At 42.1% G+C, this 21275-nt stretch overlaps 1 protein-coding gene across 1 annotated transcript in view; it reads right to left on the bottom strand.

Moving 5' to 3' along the window:
- Positions 1 to 795: 795 nt before the first annotated feature.
- Positions 796 to 21275, bottom strand: part of LOC122800321 (putative protein TPRXL) — a 57068-nt gene continuing 36588 nt past the window's right edge. Inside the window, exons 2-3 of the mRNA XM_044069776.1 lie at positions 6377 to 6461; positions 796 to 1609 (exon numbers count right to left, since the gene is read on the bottom strand). Of these exons, the coding sequence (XP_043925711.1) occupies positions 796 to 1609; positions 6377 to 6461 (899 nt within the window). The remainder of the gene's footprint in view (positions 1610 to 6376; positions 6462 to 21275) is intronic.

Here is a 21275-nt window from a genome sequence, read left to right as displayed (position 1 = left end):
AAGCAAGTAGTACTGTGGGATATAGTGGGAGAGATGGGTGTAGAGCTGTTGGTACTGATGGATACAGTGGGATTGTTGGGTGATAAGTAGGTGGTACTGATGGATACAGTGAGAGTGTTGGGTGTTGAGCTTTTGGAACTGCTGGATATATAGGGAGACTTGGGTGGAAAACAGGTGGCACTGCTGGATACAGAGGGCTAGTGAGTTGTAGAGTGGATGGTACTGCAGGATATAGAGGGAGAGTTGGGAGTAGAGCAGATGGTACTGCTGGATACAGAGAGAGAGTAAGGCATGGAGTAGGTGATACTGCTAGATACAGAAGTAAAGCTGGTTTTAGAACAAGTGGTACTGCTGGATACAGTGGGAGAGTTGGGTGGAAAACAGGTGGTACTGCTGGATGCAGAGGGCTAGTGGGTTGTAGAGTGGATCGTACTGCTGGATGTATAGTGAGAATACGGAGTAGACAAGATGGTACTGCTGGATATAGAGGGAGAGTTGGGCGTAGAGCAGGTTATACTGCTAGATACAGAAGTAGTGCTGGGTGTAGAGAAGGTGGTACTGTTGGATATAGAGGAGAGTTCAGTGTAGAACAGGTGGTACTGCTGGAAACAGAGGGAAAGTGTGATATAGAGCAGGTCGTACTGCTGGATATAGAGGGAGAGCTGAGTGTAGAGCTGGTGATACTGCTGTATATATTGGGAAAGTCAGATGTAGAGCTGGTGGTACTGCTGGATACAGTGGGAGAGTTGGGTGGAATGCAGGTGGTACTGCTGGATACAGTGGGAGTGTTGGGTGTTAAGCTGGTGGTACTGCTGGATATAGAGGGAAAGTTGGGTGGAAAACAGGTGATACTGCTGGATACAGAGTGCTAGTGGGTTGTAGAGTGGATGTACTGCTGGACATAGAGGGAGAGTTAGGAGTAGAGGAGATGGTACTGCTGGATACTGAGGAATAGTCGGGTGAAGAGCAGGTGGTGCTGCTGGACACAGATTGACAGTTGGGTGTAGAGCATGTGGTACTGTTGGATAGAGAGGTAGAGTTGGATATAGAGCCGGTGGTACTGCTGGATACTGTGGGACAGTTGGGTGTAGACCCCATAATACTGCTGGATGCAGAGGGAGAGTTGGGTGTACAGCTGCTGTTTCTGCTAGATACAGAATGAGACTGGGATGTACAGCAGATGGTACTGCTGGACACAGATTGACAGCTGGGTATAGAGCAGGTGACACTGCTGGATGTAGAGGGAGAGCTAGGTGTAAAGGAGGTTGTACTGCTGGATACTAAGGGAGAGTTTGGTGTAGAGCTGGTGGTACTGCTGGTTACAGAGGGATAGTAGTCTGGTGTAGTGCTGGTGGTACTGCTGGATCTAGAGGGAGAGTTGGCTGTAGAACGGGTGATACTGCTGGATACAGATGGAGAGTTGGGTGTAGAGGAGGTGGTAGTGTTGGATACAGAGAGAGTTGGGTATAGAGCAGGTGGTACTGCTGGATATATAGGGTGAGTCAGGAGGTGAGCAGTGGTACTGGTTGATACAGGGGGAGTGTTGGGTGGACAGCAGGTTGTACTGCTGGATACAGTGGGAGTGTTGGGTGTTGAGCTGGTGGTACTGCTGTATATAGAGGGAGGGTTGGGTGGAAAGCAGGTTGTACTGCTGGATACAGAGGGCTAGTGTGTTGTAGAGTGGATGGTACTGCAGGATATAGAGGGAAAGTTAGGAGTAGAGGAGATGGTACTGCTGGATACAGAAGGAGAGTGGGGTGTAGAGCAGGTTATACTGCTGGATGCAGAAGTAGAGCTGGGTGTAGAGCAGGTGGTACTGCAGGATATAGAGGGAGAGTTGGGTGTAGAACAGGTGATACTGCTGGATACATAGTGAGAGTTTGGTGTAGAGCAGGTTTTACTGCTGGATGCAGAGGAAAATTCTGGTGTAGAGCAAGTGGCACTGCTGGATATAGAGTGAGAGTTGGGTGTAGAGCTTGTGGAACTGCTGGATACAGAGGAAGAGTTGGGTGTAGTGCTGATGGTACTGCTGGATATAGAGGGAGAGCTTGCTGCTGAACAGGTGGTAGTGCTGGATATAGAGGGAGAGTTGGGTGTAGAACAGGTGGTACTGCTGGATAGAGAGGGAGAGTTTGGTGTAGAGCAGGTGTTACTGCTGGATGCAGAGGAAAATTCTGGTGTAGAGCAGGTGGAGCTGCTGGATCTAGAGGGAGAGTTGGGTGTAGAACAGTTGATGCTGCTGCATAAAGAGGGGGAGTTGGGTGTAAAAGCAGGTGGTACTTTTGGATACAGAGGGAGTCGGGTATAAAGCAGGTGGTACTGCTGGACATAGAGGGAGAGTCTGGAGGAGAGCGGTGGTTTTGGTGGATAGAGTAGGAGAGTTGGGTGGAAAGCAGATGGTACTGCTGGATACAGTGGATGTGTTGGGTGTTGAGCTGGAGTAGTGCTGGATATAGATGGAGAGTTGGGTGGAAAGCAGGTGGTACTGCTGAATACAAAGGGCTAGTGGGTTGGAGAGTGAATGGTACTGCAGGTTATAGAGAGAGAGTTGGGCGTAGAACCAGTGGAACTGCTGGATACAGAGAGAGAGTCAGGTGTGGAGCAGGTGATACTGCTGGATACAGAAGTAAAGCTGGTTGTAGAACAGGTGGTACTGCTGGATACAGAGGGAGAGTTGGGTGTAGAGCATGTGGTACTGTTGGATAGAGAGGTAGAGTTGGATATAGAGCAGGTGGTACTGCTGGATACTGTGGGACAGTCGGGTGTGAAGCCCATAATACTGCTGGATGCAGAGGGAGAGTTGGGTGTAGAGCTGCTGTTTCTGCTAGATACAGAATGAGACTGGGATGTACAGCAGATGGTACTGCTGGACACAGATTGACAGTTGGGTGTAGAGCAGGTGATACTGCTGGATATAGAGGGAGAGCTAGGTGTAAAGGAGGTTGTACTGCTGAATACTAAGGGAGAGTTTGGTGTAGAGCTGGTGGTACTGCTGGTTACAGAAGGACAGTAGTCTGATGTAGTGCAGGTGGCTCTGCTGGATCTAGAAGGAGAGTTGGGTGCCAAACAGGTGATACTGCTGGATACAGATGGAGAGGTGGGAGTAGAGCAGGTGGTAGTGTTGGATACAGAGGTAGTCGGGTATAGAGAAGGTGGTACTGCTGGATATAGAGGGAGAGTCGGGTGGAAAACAGGTGGTACTGATGGATTCAGAGGGAGAGTTGGTTGTAGAGATGGTGGTACTGCTGGATATTGATGGAGAGTCAGGAGGAGAGCGGTGATATGGTGGATACAAAGGAAGAGTTGGGTGTACAGCTGGTGGTACTGCTGGATACAATGGGAAAGCTACGTATTGAGCTGGTGGTACTGCTGGATATAGAGGGTGAGCTGGGTGTAGAGTTGGTGGTACTGCTGGATATATTGGGAGAGTCGGGTGTTGAGCTGGTGGTACTACGGGATAGAGTGGGAGGGTTGGGTGGAAAGCAGGTGGTACTGCTGGATACATTGGGAGTGTTGGGTGTTGAGCTGGTGGTACTGCTGGATATAGAGGCAGAGTTGGGGTGGAAAACAGGTGGTATTGCTGGATACAGAGTGCTAGTGGGTTGTAGAGTGGATGGTACTGCTGGCTGTAGAGGGAGAGTTAGGAGAAGATGAGATGTTACTGCTGGATACAGAGAGAGAGTCGGGCGTAGAGCAGGTGATACTGCTGGAAATAGAAGACTGGGTGTAGAGCAGATGGTACTGCTGGAAATAGAGGTAGAGTGTGGTGTATAGCAGGTGGTACTGATGTATTTAGAGGGAGAGTCGGGTGTAGAGCAGGTGGTACTGCTGGATATAGTGGGAGAGTCGGGTGCAGAGCTAGTGGTATTGCTGGATATAGTGGGAAAGTTGGGTGGAAAGCAGGTGGTACTGCTGGATACTGCGAGAGTGTTGGGTGTTGAGCTGGTGGTACTGCTGGATATAGAGGGAGAGTTGGGTGGAAAGTAGGTTATACTGCTGTATATAGAGGGCTAGTGGGTTGTAGAGTGGATGGTACTGCTAGATATAGAGGGTGAGTTGGGAGCAGAGCAGGTGGTACTGTTGGATACATAGGGAGCTGGGTATAGAGCAGGTGATACTGCTGGATATAGAGAGAGAGTCAGGTGGAGATCAGTGGTACTGGTGGATACAGAGGGAGAGTTGTGTGTAGAGCTGGTGGTACTGTTGGATATAGTGTTAGTGTTGGGTGGAAAGCAGGTGGTACTGCTAAATACAGCAGGAGTGTTGAGTGCTCAGCTGGTGGTACCACTGGATATAGAGGGAGAGTTGCATGGAAAGCAGGTGGTACTGTTGGATACATTGTGCTAGTGGGTTGTAGAGTGGATGGTACTGCTAGATATAAAGGGTGAGTTGGGAGCAGAGCAGGTGGTACTGTTGGATACACAGGGAGCCGGGTATAGAGCAGGTGATACTGCTGGATACAGAGAGAGAGTCAGGTGGAGATCAGTGGTACTGGTGGATACAGAGGGAGAGCTGTGTGTAGAGCTGGTGGTACTGTTGGATATAGTGTTAGTGTTGGGTGGAAAGCAGGTGATACTGCTAAATACAGCAGGAGTGTTGAGTGCTCAGCTGGTGGTACCACTGGATATAGAGGGAGAGTTGCATGGAAAGCAGGTGGTACTGTTGGATACATTGTGCTAGTGGGTTGTAGAGTGGATGGTACTGCTTGGTATAGAGGGAGAGTTGGGAGTAGAGCTGGTAGTACTGCTGGATACAAAGGGGGAGTCAGTGTAGAGCAGATGATACTGCTGGATACAGAGATAGAGTTGGGTGTAGGGCAGGTGGTACTGCTGGATATAGAGGGAGAGTCGGGTGTAGAGCAGGTGGTACTGCTGGATATAGTGGGAGAGTTGGGTGTAGAGTAGGGAGTACTGCTGGTTACAGAGGGAGAGTGTGGTTTAGAGCAGGTGGTACTGCTTGATATACAGGGAGAGTTGGATGTAGACTTGTGGTACTGCTGGATACAGAGGGAGATGTGGATATACAGCTGGTGGTACTGCTAGATACAGAGCGAGAGTTGGGTATAGAGCAGGTGGTACTGTTGGATACAGAGGGAGAGTAGGCTATAGAGCAAGTGGTACTGCTGGATATAGTGGGAGAGTCGGGTGTAGAGCCAGTGATAGTGCTGGATACAGATGGAGAGTTGGGTTTAGACCTGGTGGTTCTGCTAGATACAAAAGGAGAGTGGGATGTACAGCAAGTTTTACTCCTGGACACAGATGGAGAGCTGGGTGTAGAACAGGTGGTATTGCTGCATAGAGAGGGAGAGTTGGGTGCAAAACAGGTGGTATTGCTGGATACAGAGGGAAAGTTGGGTGTAGAGCTGGTGGTACTGTTGGATACAGAGGGACAGTTGGGTGTAGAGCTGGTGGTAATGTTGGATACAGAGGGAGAGTAGATTATAGAACAGGTGGTACTGCTGGATATAGTGGGAGAGTCGGTGTAGAGCTGTTGATAGTGCTGGATACAAAGGGAGAGGGTTTTGAGCTGGTATTTCTGCTGGATACAGAAAGAGAGTGAGATGTACAGCAGGTGGTACTGCTGGACACTGAGGGAGAGCTGAGTGCAGAACAGGTGGTACTGCTGGATATAGAGGGAGAGTTGGGAGATGAGCAGGTGGCACTGCTGGATACAGAGGGAGATTTGGGTGCAGAGTTGGTGGTTCTGCTGGATACAGAAGGAGAGTGAGATGTACAGCAGGTAGTATTGCTGGACACAGAGGGACAGCTGGGTCTAGAGCAGGTGATACTGCTGCATAGAGAGGGAGAGTTGGGTGTAGAGCAGGTGGTACTGCTGGAAGTAGAGGGAGACTTGGGTGTAGAGCATGCGGTACTGCTGAATCTAGAGCAAGACTAGGATATAGAGCAGGTGGTACTGCTGCCTATAGTGGGAGAGTCAGATGTAGAGCCGGTGAGACTGCTGGTTACAGAGGGAAAGTTGGGTGTAGAGCTGATGGTACTGCTGGATACAGAAGGATATTGGGATGTACAGCAAGTGGTACTGCTAGATACAGAAGGAGAGTTGAGTGTAGAGCAGATGGTACTGCTTGATATAGAGGGAGAGTTGGGTGCAAAGCAGGTGGTACTGCTGGATACAGAGGGAGAGTGTCATGTAGAGCTAGTGGTAATGCTGGATATAGAAGGAGAGTTTGGTGTAAATCAGGTGGTGTTGCTAGTTACTGAGAGAGAGTTTCATGTAGAGCTGGTGGTACTGCTGGATACAGAGTGAGAACTGAGTGTAGAGGAGGTGGTACTGTTGGATATAGAGGGATAGTCAGGTGCAAAGCCAGTGGTACTGGTGGATACAGAGAGATAGTTGTGTGTAAAGCTGGTGGTACTGTTCGATACAGAGGGAAATTCGGGTATAGATTGGTGGTACGGCTGGATACAGAGGGAGAGTTGGGTGTAGAGCCAGTGGCACTGCTGGATACAGAGGGAGAGTTGGGTGTAGAACTGGGGTACTTCTAGTTATAGAGGGAGTGTTTGGTTTAAAGTAGGTGGTACTACTGGATACAGTGGAAGAGTGGGCTGTATAGTGGGTGGTATTGCCGGATATAGAGGGATAGTTTTGTGTAGAGCAGGTAGTTCTTCTGGATACAGATGGAGGGTCAGGTGTAGAGCAGGTGATACTGCTCGATATAGAAGGAGAGTTGGTTATAGAGCAGGTGGTACTGCTGGATAGAGAGGGCGAGTTGGGTGTAGAGCTGGTGGTACTGCTGGATTTAGAGGGAGAGTTGTTTGCAGAGCTACTGGTACTGCTGGATACCGAAGGAGAGTGGGATGTACAGCAAGTGGGACTGCTGGACACAGAGGGAGAGTTGGGTGTAGAGCAGGTCGTACTGCTGAATAGAGAGGGAGAGTTTGGTGTAGAGCAGGTGGTACTGCTAGATATAGAGGGAGAGTCGTGTGTAGAGCAGATGGTACAGCTGGATACAGAGGGATAGTTGGGTGTAGAGACAGTTGTACAGCTGGATATAGAGGAAGAATTGGATGTAGAGCAGGTGCCATTGCTGGATATGGAGGGAAAGTTGGATGTAGACCAGGTGGTGCTGTTAGATATAGAGTGAGAGTTGGGAGTAGACTATCTTTTCAAAATGTTTGACCAAAACTGGGTGGATTTATATTGGACAGAAATCAGAGGTATCTTTTGATTTTATTTGCTTTTTGAGGAGTTTAATAAGAACAATTTTTCCAAATATATGGCATGATGTTTTGTGTGAGCCATAGATTATAAACCAGGGTGTTATTTTATCGGATCCAGGAGGGATTTCAGAGGAAATATTTTCAAGGTGAATTGCAACTCTTTTGGGATGTATGCATTTGAAGTGAAAGAGGGAATGAATTTTGGGTGATGTAGGCTATTCATAATATTTGGGAGGTGTGGAACGTATTGCTGGGAGATTACAAAATTCTTTAAGGAACTCTTCTAGAGAAAGTTTTGCTGTACCACATTGAATGGTATTTGTAGAAAGGGTATCATGAGGTGTTTTTCTTCTTGTAATTAGTTTATGTTTTTAAAAAGTGTTTGAGGGAAATGTAAGGATAATTTTATTTAATTGTATGGAGATTTATTTTGTGTCTTCTGATGGACTTCTTGGCTGGGTTACAAAATTCTATAAATGTTGTGTGGTTGTCAGTTTTGGGGGTCTGTTTCCATTTTTGCCATGCTTCATCCCTTAGAGTTAAAAGATGTTTGAGGTCAGTGGATAGCTGTTCAGTTTTAGTAGGTGGATAAGTGGGAAGAATTCATCTTGTAGGTGGAATAGAAAGTTAGCTAGGCTTACAGCTGTTATATTTGGATTATAGGTTCATAGGTTCATAGGTAGGTACTAGGCTATCGGCCCAAGGGCCTACGCAAGCCTAGCCAGCAAGGTTCCATAGCTTATGCCACCCAAGAAAGTTATTTTCCTGTGCCACTGTCCAGCAGAGACAAAGAAGTGATCCCCGGGGTGTATTTCCTATTTCCCATCCACTCATCAAGATTTTTCTTGAAGAGTGCTAATGAAGAACTTTGCTTGACATAGATGGGTAGCTTGTTCCAGAGTATAGAAAGTCTTTGGGACAGGAATCTATCCCTCCAGCATGTCCTGTTTATTGTGGTGACAAGGTTTAGGTCCCTAGAGCATGTAGCTCAGAGGGATTGGGATTTCTTTAGGTGTAGCATGTCCAACAGCTCTGGGTTTGACATAACTTTATATGTTAGGCAGAGATCACCTTGGAGTAGGCGATATGCTACGGAGTACAGCTGGAGTTTTTTGAGGCGGTCAGTGTAGGGCATTTGTTTGAGGCCAGTAATCCTCTTTGTGAGGCACTTCCGTGGCCTTTCCAGCTGCTGCAGATGTCTTGTGAGGTACATTCCAAAAGGGACGTTGTACTCTATAATGGGTATAATGTAGGGAGAGTATGTGGTTCCAGTTCTTGTCTGTGAGAAAAGTTCTGAGTTTGTCCATATTTATACTCCTGTGGTTTCTGAAGGCTTTTAATATTGGTGGTAGTTTTATAAGATGGTTGACAATTATAAAAATGACTGTGCAGTGGTTGCTTAGTGATGAAGGCAGAATGTTTATGTTGGAGGTGGAGTTTGGTATGTTTGTAATAATCAGGTTGATTGTGGAGTGTTTGGAGGACCTGAGGTTAGGTTTTGTTGGTTCTTTTACTAGTTGAAGGAGACGATGGTCTGCTATGAAAGTACTGATATCAGATTTAAGAGGGCCAAGATAATTAAGATTGAAGTCACCTAGAATGATTGTGTTATTATTTTTGTGACAGTCATTAAGGGTGTTAGTAATGAGTGATTTGAATTTATTTGGGGAAATGGAGTAGTAGATAGTAGTGGTTTGTCTTTGTGAGTTGGAAATGTTAGGAGAATCCAGTTAGGACAGGAGTCTGAGGAGGAATTTCCTTGGGCCTTTGCTTTTAGGTTATTTCTGTACATAATTAGTGCGCTTCCACCTGACCATTTGCCTGGCATCACTGACATACTTTTAGGAGATTAAAAAGTGTTGCAAGTTGGGGGAGTCTTTCTTGTCGTAGCATAGGTCCACTCACAGTATGTGACATCTTCACAGCATGACACGTATCAAAAACTGATGACTAAGTTATTATTGTCTTTAAAGCCCTATATTGTGAACACAATAACAAAAGGTATATGCAAAATGTTTGTCTTAAGTCATGGAATACAGATAGTATTTGTGGTGAGATAAAGAATGCCTGTAAGCATTGTCTGACATACTCAGCAATTACATCTTGACAGACTTGAACACATGCATGCCTGATGTCGGACTTCAGAAGGAGGTGTATCAACCACTGATGCAACTGCAAGAAGCAGATCTGCTGTTTCATGAAAAGCACACTTTAAGGGATTTCATCAGTATCTTTTTTAACGTGGTTATGGCTCCCCTAATGTTGTTTTGATACTCTATTGTGTTAAGTCCAACACTAATAACTAAGCTTTCTGGGCAAGTCAACAGATGACACTTTTAATGTTAGCACTTTTGTTTTAAATGATACATAAACTTCATCAGACAACCCCCACCCCCCACCCCCCCGCTTCTAAAACTTTAAATGCTTAGTACAACACTGCCATCTAGTGACGATGAATAGAAAACAAATTGAATAAAAAAAGCACATTAAATAAACAGAAACACGATTAATACATTAACAATATTAAAACCATGGAAAGTTAGCCCTTTTGTTAATTTGCATCATACTTTGCCATTTTTTAACTTCAACAGACTAGAAATTTCAGCCCAGGCTTATTTATAGCATCTAAATATAGCTGCCAGTATAGCTCCTATGCCTTCAGTAGAGCAGCCTAGTTCCCCCTCTATCTGATGGTGTAACCTTCTCAAGAATGAAAAAAGATTTTTTTAAATTAATGTATTCCATAGAATGTTTATACAATACATTCTTAACATCTTTTTTAAATACAGCAAAAACATCCTGGTAAAATTCTCCCTTTAAATGGGTCCTTGGTCTTACCGACATAAAATACTGTGCAGGCTGAACAATGTGCCAAATAAACTACCCCTTTTGTGTTACAGTTATATTTACCATTGGGGCAAAGAGCATTAGGTACATGTCTGAGCACCAAACTTTTGGCCTTTCAAAACATTTTTTTTTGCCAAGGGGGATGACAGATTCTATATTGTAGCACACTATTCGAATAAGTGGGCTTTCTATACACTTTGGAGGAAAAACATGACTTAGAAACATCTTTGTATAACATAACATCCAAATAACTAATTTGAGAAAAGGTCATATTGCATGAAAAAAAAAAATAAAAATGTGGCAGCATTGTTAATATAATTAATAAACTCATTCAACTGTTCAGCATTGCCCGATCATAACATAAAGATGTCATCAAACTTTACTTGAGATATCTTGAAGTTTGAAGGGCCAAATGATCAGAATTTCTAGGTTAAAATCAGATAATGATTGCTTTTTTATGGAATTGGAAAATGTAGCATGTGTGTTTATTAATCAAGCTTATCCACCAAGTTTGGTGGAATTAGTTAAATATGAAGTTATTTGAGGGAGATCAGTAAGGTTTCAACCTGTTTTGAAGGAATCTGACACTATTGAAAACCTTGATTGTTATATTAATATGACATCTGGTAAATTTAGTAGAGTCATGCCCTAGGATTCAATAAAATCCATGTAAGCTCTGTGTGGAGCTTACATGGAATCTACCCATGTACACGGTCACGGTTCCCCCTTGGCAACACACCATGCATATTGATCATGGTGCGCTGCCAAGAGCGAGCATAATAACAGGGATATTGAATCCATGTAGGCAGAAGTGTAGAGGCTATCCCGTGGTTGTGGATTGTCCAATTCCTGGTCAGATGTTATGTACAGGGTGAGACTCCCTGTAATGTACCCTGCTACTGTTGAAATGTGCTGTGCATTACTATGTCGTGTTTTAATTTTCTAATTTATTTTTTTAATGTCTGTTTGCACTGTGTGGCACAGAGTGTAGCAGTGCCAAGCTGTGTTTAGATATATACAGCTGTCACCTGCTAAACATCTAAAAATAGAAACTGGATGTAATTAATTATTATAATTTTTTTTCCTTTTTTTTTCTTTTTAATGTCCGTTTGCACAGTGCAAAGTGCAGCAGATCCGAGACGTGCTTACACATACAGTATTGACACCTACTAGACATCTAAAAATAGAAACCGGATGTAATTAATTATTTATTTCTGGCTTTGTTTAAGCCCATTTGTGCAGCGTGGCATGGTGCTTAGCAAAGTTAACAGGTAGCTTAGCAGTTTTGTGAAGGTGAAGGTATACTAGCTTACATACTATCGAAGTAGCTAAATAGGAAGAGTCCCGGCCTAAAGCTTAGTAGGTCCTGGGTTCGAATCCCTAGTACTCATTCCATTTTTGTAATATAATTAAATTTTTTGTTTAATTTAAAAACAAATTTGTCACATTGAAAAGAGCTGCACGGTGTTAAGCAGTACTTAAACATAGTTAATAGCTACTCTGTGCATTGCTAAGCTTTGCTAAATCATGGTTGTCTGAGTTGCCAAGCAGGTGTGTGTAATAATAAGCAAAGCAGCACTTTTTTGAATGCTGCAGTATGACATGTAAGGGTGGGGAAAAAAACTATATTAATGCCAATAGGTGGGAATTCTGCACCATTTGTTGGAGTCTGTCTAACTGTTGGTATGTCAGGTGGTGTTGGAGAGGATGTGCGCTTTCAGGTGCAGAGATGGGGTGTGCTGGAGTCCAAGATTTTTGTTGGGCTCCTGGTATGTAATTTTGAAATTAGGTTGTTGCAGGGTGGTTACCAGGGATCAGAATATAAGGCTGAGGCCTGGGATCAGTTGGCTAGAGAACTTGCCAATACTACTGGTATCCCTCCACTGGTGCGCAGTGTCACCACCACTATGACGACCTGAAGTGTAGAAAGAGGGGAACCTTGGACACCTGGGTCCAAGAGGCCAGGGATGGGCATGCCCCAGACATATGTAAGTATATCTGTCACTACTTTACTGAAATACAAGCTGAATCTGTGCAAAACTGGTATACATAATGGTGTGCTTTTCTTTCAACAGCTGCAATCCCATGCTGGGTGCCTGGCCAGGATCTGCCGTTAGTGTGGTTAGTATGGATATATTATGATAACTGCAATGCAATAAAGAATAAACAATAAAAATTGTAGTGCAGTAAAGAATAAACAATAAAAACTGTAGTGAAATAAATAAACAATAAAAACTGTAGTGCAATAACTAATAAACAATACCATGTCTTTTGTAATGTTGCTGTAGTCAACTGTAGAACTGCAATAACTGTGGACTGCAAAAGTGATTGCTTGAAAATGTGTTGCACAATCCGCAGTATGGTTCAAGGCTGCATCCAGGCCACTTTCAGTCACATAATGCTCAATTTTCCTCCAACTGCAGGAACAGAAAGCATAAGGGTGAGGTAGCCCACTTTATGGGCAGATATCATGTGTATACTTTACAGACACTTAGCAGCAATACAGATAAAGTGTAAAGCAGGATTGTGGTGGTACTGCTGGTTACAGAGGGATAGCCATCTAAAGGAAGGTGTCTAAATTTTGTAGCAGGGCTGTATTCATTGCATGTCTATTCTAATGTCACTGCAGTCACCTGTAAAACTGCAATAACTGTAGAATGCAAAAGTAATTGCTTGAAAAATGTATTGCACAACCCATAGTACAGTTCAAGGCTGTCTACAGACCACTTTCAGTTACATAATGCTCTCTTTTTCTCCCACTCAGGAACAGAAAGTATAAGGGTGAGGTATCCCACTTAATGGGCAGATATCATGTGTATACTTCACAGACACTTAGCAGCAATACCAATAAAGTGTAAAGCAGGATTGTGGTGTCATAACAAAATGTGTCTTAATACTTGCAGTAGAACTGTATTCATTGCATGTCTGTTCTAAGCCACTGCAGTCAATTGTTACATTATTTGCAGATGTCCCCTGCAGTCACAGCTTTTAGGTTCTACTACCATGCCTGCCAACTAAGACATGATGGCTGTCTAGTCTACTTAATGTACACAAACATACATCTCAACTGTCATGATTTTTCATAATGCAATTACAACTGCCCAATCTGTATTGTCCATGATTAGCAGATAAACTATTACCTGGAATGCAATGTATTGTCAAATCCATTTACAGGACACCTTGGTAGCCATGTACGTGTGCATTATGTGAAATGTTTCCATGTAGTTGTGTACCTGCATTTCTTAGCGCTTGGCCACACTGTCCCATGCTAACAGCTTGAGAGGTATGTATGTGCTACATCAGTTATAAAATAACTGTAGTCACTGTACTCACAACTGACAGTGCACACCTGTAGAACTATGTATTAGTGGTATTAATGGTATTTTAGGGATATCATCTATGATGTCACTAATGGTATGTTTTTCTCTCTCTCCCCACCCCTTATTTTATTTAATGTATTATTGTTATTTATTATTATGATTTAATATTAATATATGCTGCTAAACTAACAATATTTTGTTAAACTTTGATTTATTATTGTTATTTATTATTATAATTTCATATTAATATATTTTGTTAAACTAACTGTTTTTTGGCCTTATGGGTTATTTCATTCTGGCTTGCTGTTAACATACTTACTGTTATGTTATTTATTGTTGTGTTCCACATAATATACCTTAATATGTATTTGGATTAATCAATATTATGTTCCATTATGTTAATACTAACATTGGTTTGGTTATTACTAACCTTAACTTATTGTTATAACTAATTTACTACAGCTCATCCAGGTAGGCTGGTTCCCAGTGATCCACTTACCTTGCCTCCTCTGACCATGGCACTGGGCCCCAGCACATCTGGGACCCATACTGGTGGTGCCCCATTTGCTGCCCCTACACTACCTGCGGCATCAGGTAGTTCTGCTCCGTTGGATGAGGATGGGCCCCCCTCTGGGAGCGTTGGTGGAGGGGGAGTTGTCACCCATGATGAACTGCTGGTTTTGGTGTGAAGGATCATGTACCATGGGTTTGGATAACTGCGCCAGATAGAGAGCATGTTGGCCACCCTGCTGGGGCAGGCCCACACTGGAGCCCAGTCTCCACTACTGCCACCCATGGGGAAGTGACAGAGCAGTGCCAACAGTCCCATGGTTTAGGACGTCAGTCATGCTGCTACCTTGTGGAGGCACATGGGACTGCTATTCCACAACACCCACCCCATCCAAGGTGTCACACTGTTGTCTTGTCTGTCTGAAAAAGCTTCCACACCTACCCAGCTTACCTCCTCCACATGTACCTTTGTCCCTTCCCCAACATTCCCCTCTCACCTTAAAAAAATTTGGGCACCTATCCCCCCCAAAAAATGTATCATCCCATGCATAGCTCACCATTTCAGACATGTGTCCACTGACACACGTAATTTGGTCCATTTGGCTTGCCATAGCAGTTATGTTGTCCTCACCTGTCTCTCTGGGGATGAGAGTCCAAATTTATTTACAAATTCTGAGAAAGTGCACAGTTGTTGCTGTACAAGAAATAGAAAGCTATGGCCCTTTTCTACACCCTTCCTGCACATACCTACCTGCCTTTCACTATGTCCCCCCCCCCTGCTTGCACCCCATTTCACCACATTCCTATCTCCTCATTTTTCTTTTCTTTATAGACTTTTTGTGTGATGCTGTGCAATACGTTGCATCGCACAGCATTGCTAAGCTCAGCCAAATGGAACTATATTGATATGTGTTTTAAATTATAATAAACCTGTCCCCTATTTCGAACCCAAGATCATTGCTTCTGTAGACTACAGCATTAATCTGCCACGCCACACAGCTGTCAATTAAAAGAGGTGGTTTAAGCAAAATATAACTGCAAGTTACAGTCATTAAGTGAGTTTAAGCAGAGCTGCACGTTGTGCCATGTCGCTCAAACTTGCTTAAAGAGTAATAAAAAAACATGAGAGTGTAACTTGGAGTCTGGTGCAAAAGTTCACCAATAGAAACCCAGCTATGGAATAATGGATGTAAGTGAGGGTGCTAATAGCAGGTAAATGTGCACGTTTATCAGCAACATTTATAAATACACCTGCTAAAATATTAACGGCAGCATACGTGTTCATCTGGGACTCTGGTAGAGAAATACAACCATATAAAGCCGTTCACATAATGATGGATGTAAAAAAATTATGTCACAGCCTGTATGTGTGCAATTATATCTTGGCAAATACAGCTGCTGCGCCAGTAATTCAGTAGTTCAGTCTGTTAAGTGCTGAGCAATTGGTAATGTTTGCCACACACAATCTTGGGTTCAAATCCAGTGGTGCGTAGCATTTGAATTACATTATTATAAAGCCAGCAATTAATGACTGAGTCATGCACTGTTTATCCACACAATGCATTCCAAATCAAATGTCTGCTTTTCACTGATGGAAGTCACAGGCCTGCAGATAGGAACACACTTCACATATCCATATAGCAACACTATAAGTGCATAAAGTGTCAGGTCATGCATTGATATGCATTCACAGAGGATTTTAACTCAGGTAATGTAAATGAGGCCCACTATATCGGAGTAGAGTACACAATCCTTTCATAATCACATTACAGATTAGCACAGCTGCACAACTAACATATGCATATGTAGCCCCTGCTAGTAACAAGGACTGCCAGCATACACATTCCAAATGAGTACCCCACTGTAATACATGGCCTGACAGTTGCCCAAATGGTTGATGTAATGTTATATTTACACCCTATGTTGCTCAAGGGCACACATAAGTTGCCTAGTACACTGTTAGTGATACCACTGCCTAACAAACTTACCTTAAACACATGCCTTAATTTGAGTGGAAGGGGTACCCTCACTCTGGCTCTGTTTTTATAATAAGGCTGGCACAGCTCCCACAGTTACTCTTACAGCTTGTCCTCCAAAGTGTTCACACTCTCTGCCTATGCCTATTGCCTGCAGCAGCCTGTAGCACACACATCTGTATGTAAAAGTAACTACAGACCTACACTCTGTGATAACGTAATCTCCTCACCACAGTATTATCCAGCACAACATATCAGAAAGGGCTTCTAATCTACATGAAGGCCTTATATCTTGTTCAGTGGTTGCATGTCATTGGCTGATGATATTGCAAATCAGCTGTGTTGGCTACAATTAGCATTTCAAAACCATAGATTGGTTAAGAGGCAATCACGTGGTAATGAGAAGCATGTTATAAAAGGCAAACATCTGGCTATGGGGAGCCAGTCTGTATGAGACTTTCTTCAAACAGTAAACATGTTGCCAAAAACTTTATATATCTCCACATATCAACAGAGGAGTATCATACTCCATCAAGTATGTAACCTTTTTGTTTACAACATGATTTATAAGTGTGAATATACTTAGGGGGATGGCAATTACAGCATTAAGCCTTTCTTACAGGGGTGTAGCCAGGATTTTCAAATTTGTACTCATATCTCCCAGACTGCTGCCCCCTCAACAAGCCACACCCACATTAACACTGCTGACCAAGCCACGCCCCTTCACATTGCCCAAAGCTTAATGTTCAAAGCTGACACGATACTACCCAATATGCTGAGAAGACAGCTTCTAAAGACAAAAAGCGTATCTGCAAATGCAGGATGCCTCCCTACCCTCCCACAAAATTAAAACATAGTTACTTTATGTATAGCTCTGTAATGTTACATGCTGAAAGAACAAATAAAAACACTAAGTTTGATTGCAAAAAATGTTAAAGAAACATTTACCACACCGTTCTCAACCCCCTTGTAATCTATTGTAAGTGATCTTGTGTGTATATATCTGAGTAGTGCTGGTTTCTGACTATGCTGGGTATAGGGCATTAGTTGGGGTTGAGGTCCCTCTACTAAGCCTGTTTCAAACTTCCACTGTACAGAATAATTTACTGCCAAGCTTTATGCATATTTAAATATTTGCATGGACACATTTTCCCCCTCAGAAATAAATACAACACTAAATTCAAAAATAAGTATAAGCTGTGGTGGTACAGCGGTAGTGTTGTTACCTCACAACAAGAGGTTCTCCTGTTCGATTCTTGGCTGGAGTGCCTTCTGTGTGGAGTCTGCATGTCCTCCCTGCAGTCGAGTGCTCTCCAAAAGACATGCGTGAATTGGCATGCCTTTGCTGAAGGTTGGGTGTCGGGCTGGCAACTTGGCACCATAAAAATCTACTGCCAATCATTAGCGGACCGGAGTTCTGCTGTGGCAACTCCTAACCGGGAAAACCTGAAAAGACCAACAACAACAACTAAATTAAAAAATAAAGCCCTATGGGCAGCATAATAAAAGAAAAAAAATACTCATTGCATGCAGAAATAAATGTAACTCTTAGAAAGTCAAAACACTCTTGTTAAACTAAACGAGGAACTCAGAACTGTGATTAAATCAACCAAAGCCTGTAGTATCAGGAAGGGAGTTGTCATCTGACTGATACAGAATAAAAAAAAAACATTAGTTACATAAAATATCATTGAATGCCCTGAACCGCATTCATTAATTTTGTAAATGTTGAAATAATTGCATATTACAGTTTTTTCACAAAATTTGCTGCTCCGAGAATGAACTGCGCAGCAGACGGACTTGAAAGAAGAAAAATGCTGCCAGTGAAGTGCGGAAAGAAAGACAAACAGTATGTGTTTTTTTAATTTTATTGGCATCACTACAGAAAAGACAATGTGGTATAAGGACACACATTAGACTACATTTCTCCAACATTAATGATGATATTTCAAGATCATTATGCACTTTTCGCAACCGCGAAAATCTGGTTGCGATAATAATAAGTACTGAAAATACATCTGGCCAGTGGCAGATTAAGTTTACCTTTGATCTGTTTTCAAACTGTAGGCTCCTTGCACACATTTATAGGGCCTGGCATGTACACGTGTTCTTTGATTCACCTTCCTGATTTATTAAATTCTATTCCTTGTATAATACAGCACCATTTGTTAGAATGGTGTTTGAAATTTGTAGTTATGAACATTCTTCTACTAAGTAATGAAACAAAATATATGAACCAATAATGACAAACTACCCACTTCAGAAAATTTCAGCCATAAAAGGCCACTAAAACTTTTGACATTACAATCCACCAATATCTTTCAATAAGCACAGTCTCTGCAGAAGTAAAAGTCATCCAAATAATTCCAAATTAAAGAGATCTGTAACTAATGAAGAGATTGCTACTGGCAAACAACTTTACATTTTAGTGTTTCATCTACAAATTCAGTGCATGTTGCCCTTGAAGTATAAATTGCCTATGCAGCATTAAAAAAAATGGTAAGGTAGTAATATTGCAATAGGGAATGACTGACACCTACCTATATGTTTATATTTCACACCTAATTGTTGTGTTCATATGCATGAAACTCCTGTTCAGACTTTAACACAATATCAGCATTCAAACTTTGTTTTTCCATATATGCACCTAACTTAAGAAAATACTCACTTTTTGAATCAGTAGCATACTTCTTATATAGCAGACCAAAACTAAGTTAAAATTACCTGGAATCTTCCCGTGCTAAAACCACTGCAAGGGAACACACACACACCTAATCTCTCATACAGTAACTGACACACACGCACACATATAAACAGAATGGCTAGTTCAAATTACCTATGCATACATACACACACACACACACACACACACACACACACACACACACACACACACACACACACACACACACACACACACATTTGCACACACACACACACACACACACACACACACACACACACACACACACACACACACACACACACACACACACACACACACTTTCTCTCTCATACTGAAACAAATGCAACCACTAGTGTAAATTATATACACATGAAGGTTTATGACTGAATTATTGGAGTTAAAGCTGATGCTGCTAAACTTTTTCCCAGTAAAGTCTTTTATTTCAGTAGTATTACCTATTTATTTAGCCAGTATTTTTGCCATCATACACTTTGTTGTAATTGTGCCTACACTACCACTTCACTGACTTCTTAGCATCTGCAGCACTCTGCGCTTTTGTGTAGTATGCTTAGCTCAGCTTCCACTACCTTTTATAAACAGATCACTATGTGTGGCCCCTTTCTCAGTCATCTATATTATATTTATATTACTTCCCATGCGAGAGAAGTGATCAGCATACCTAGAATAGCATGTGTGAAACCATACATGAATTCTGTTCTGGGAAGTGATATGTAGAAATCACAAGTACAGCTATAGGGATTTAAAAGCATAATAAGAAAGCCCCAATTCCCACAACAGATCACAAGCATGCACTTGATCTCCAGCTCTTACCTCTGTAGGGGAGGATTCTGGTTGAATCTTTGGAATACTGCATTGTGATATAGACATTAAATGTCTAGATGTTTGATTGAAATAAAATGTTGAGCAGTTGCTACTTCATAGGTAGATACTAGGCAATCTGCCCTTGTGACTCATTTTAAGCTTCACCAATTTCACACAGTGAGAATTAAACCCTGTACCTTTTGCTTGTGAGTTAAGCACCTCAACCATTATGCCAACTCCAACCCAAAAATTACCTTTCCTATATTTATATACACCTACTAAGCTAGCTGCCCTTGTATCATGTATCTGTCAGATAAACACCTTTACCATTATGACAATCCCCTTTTCTGTGAGATAAACACCTTAACCATTATGACAATCCCCTTTATATTCTATTTGACATGTAACTTTTCTATTTAATATTTCTAAAATGCCAATGTACAAAATGAGTTGTATATTTTTAAGTGATTTTAATTGTCAGTTCTTACAATTTTCCATTCAATGCTTTCTAAAGATTTACTCCTGGCATGTTAATTGACTATTTACACTATTTACCATCTGGATTGCCAAATTACTATGTCTATACTTACTGTACACACACAAAGCATGCCTAATTTTCTACCTATTTTGATATTAGTCCATTTAGAATATGTGCAGTAATCAGTATACTATCTACTATTCTCTCGTCATGGGTCTATAATTCAATGTTTGCCCAGTGGGCCCAGGATGTGACGGAAATGGTTTATTGTCTGGCCCTCCTATTTTGTCATCAAAGTGTAAATATATAACAAATAAATAAACAATTATATATATATATATATATATATATATATATATATATATATATATAATATAGAAAATACATTACTAAATGTCTTACAAATGACTGATGGATTGCAGTAATTAATAAACTGATAATATATGCTGCATATGTTGTTTGCATCATAGCAGTTTTGATGGTACACTCCCCAAATTTTGTTGCAACACACTTTAGCTTGGACATATTTGAGACAACTTTTATAAAACATGCTGATGACATTAAATATGTAATGGTTGTAGTGTTATGAGTGGATAAAAATTCACATCAGGGGATGTGAAATTCATGTATGCAATACTGATAATGTATCAAAAACAATATAATGCAGCTGAAAGCAAAGAAAAAAAAAGAACTCAGAAAGTAAAGAAAAACAGAATATAAATGTTCATATGAATAAAGTATTAACACTAAGAGCATTTTGATATAAATACATAAAACACACGCACACATTCGCGCACACGCACACACACAACTTACTTACTTTCTCTCTCAATGGAATAACTATTTTAAACTGCGCGCGAGATAAAAAGTTATTTTTAAAAAATTGCACGCAAGAGTGTGAAATAGGTTTACATGCGTGTTAGCATGCTTGTGACACATGCATGGTTTTCCTTAAAGGAGAAGACGCCACTTAAGCTGTTTCACCTGCATCCTAGTGCCTGCCTTCTGCTACCCCTCCACACAAACACTGTACTGAAGTGCGTACAGTGTATATGCCTCACAATGTCCCTGCTTTCTTAGAACTGTCATAATGACATGTCATTGATATCCAGATCTGTTACACCTACAGAGGATGTACAATAAATGAAGGGTGGAATGTTTTTTCTCAATGTGGCACACTGGTCTTGTGGGATTGTCCCCTTACAGTGGTTGTAATAGCACACTGCTATTTGTTTGGCACTGTTGTTTTGACATATTATCAGGGAGGTTGCCCCTAGGGGACACACTACAGTAGACTCCAGTGTTGGGTGTATGATCATACAGCAGTATCTGTCTTGGAACACATGGGAATAGCTGACAATCACTAGTATCTTAGCTGTATCCACATGCTTAGTATGTTTGCACACTGTGGAATATGACATGTGTGATCAAGCAGTGGATACTGCCAACCATTCT

This window comes from Protopterus annectens, chromosome 4.part0 (genome assembly GCF_019279795.1).
Source record: "Protopterus annectens isolate FY-2018-M chromosome 4.part0, PAN1.0, whole genome shotgun sequence".
Taxonomy (NCBI): Eukaryota; Metazoa; Chordata; order Ceratodontiformes; family Protopteridae; genus Protopterus; species Protopterus annectens.
The sequence above is the reverse complement of the archived record's forward strand: the minus strand, read 5'-3'. Positions and strand labels throughout refer to the sequence as shown.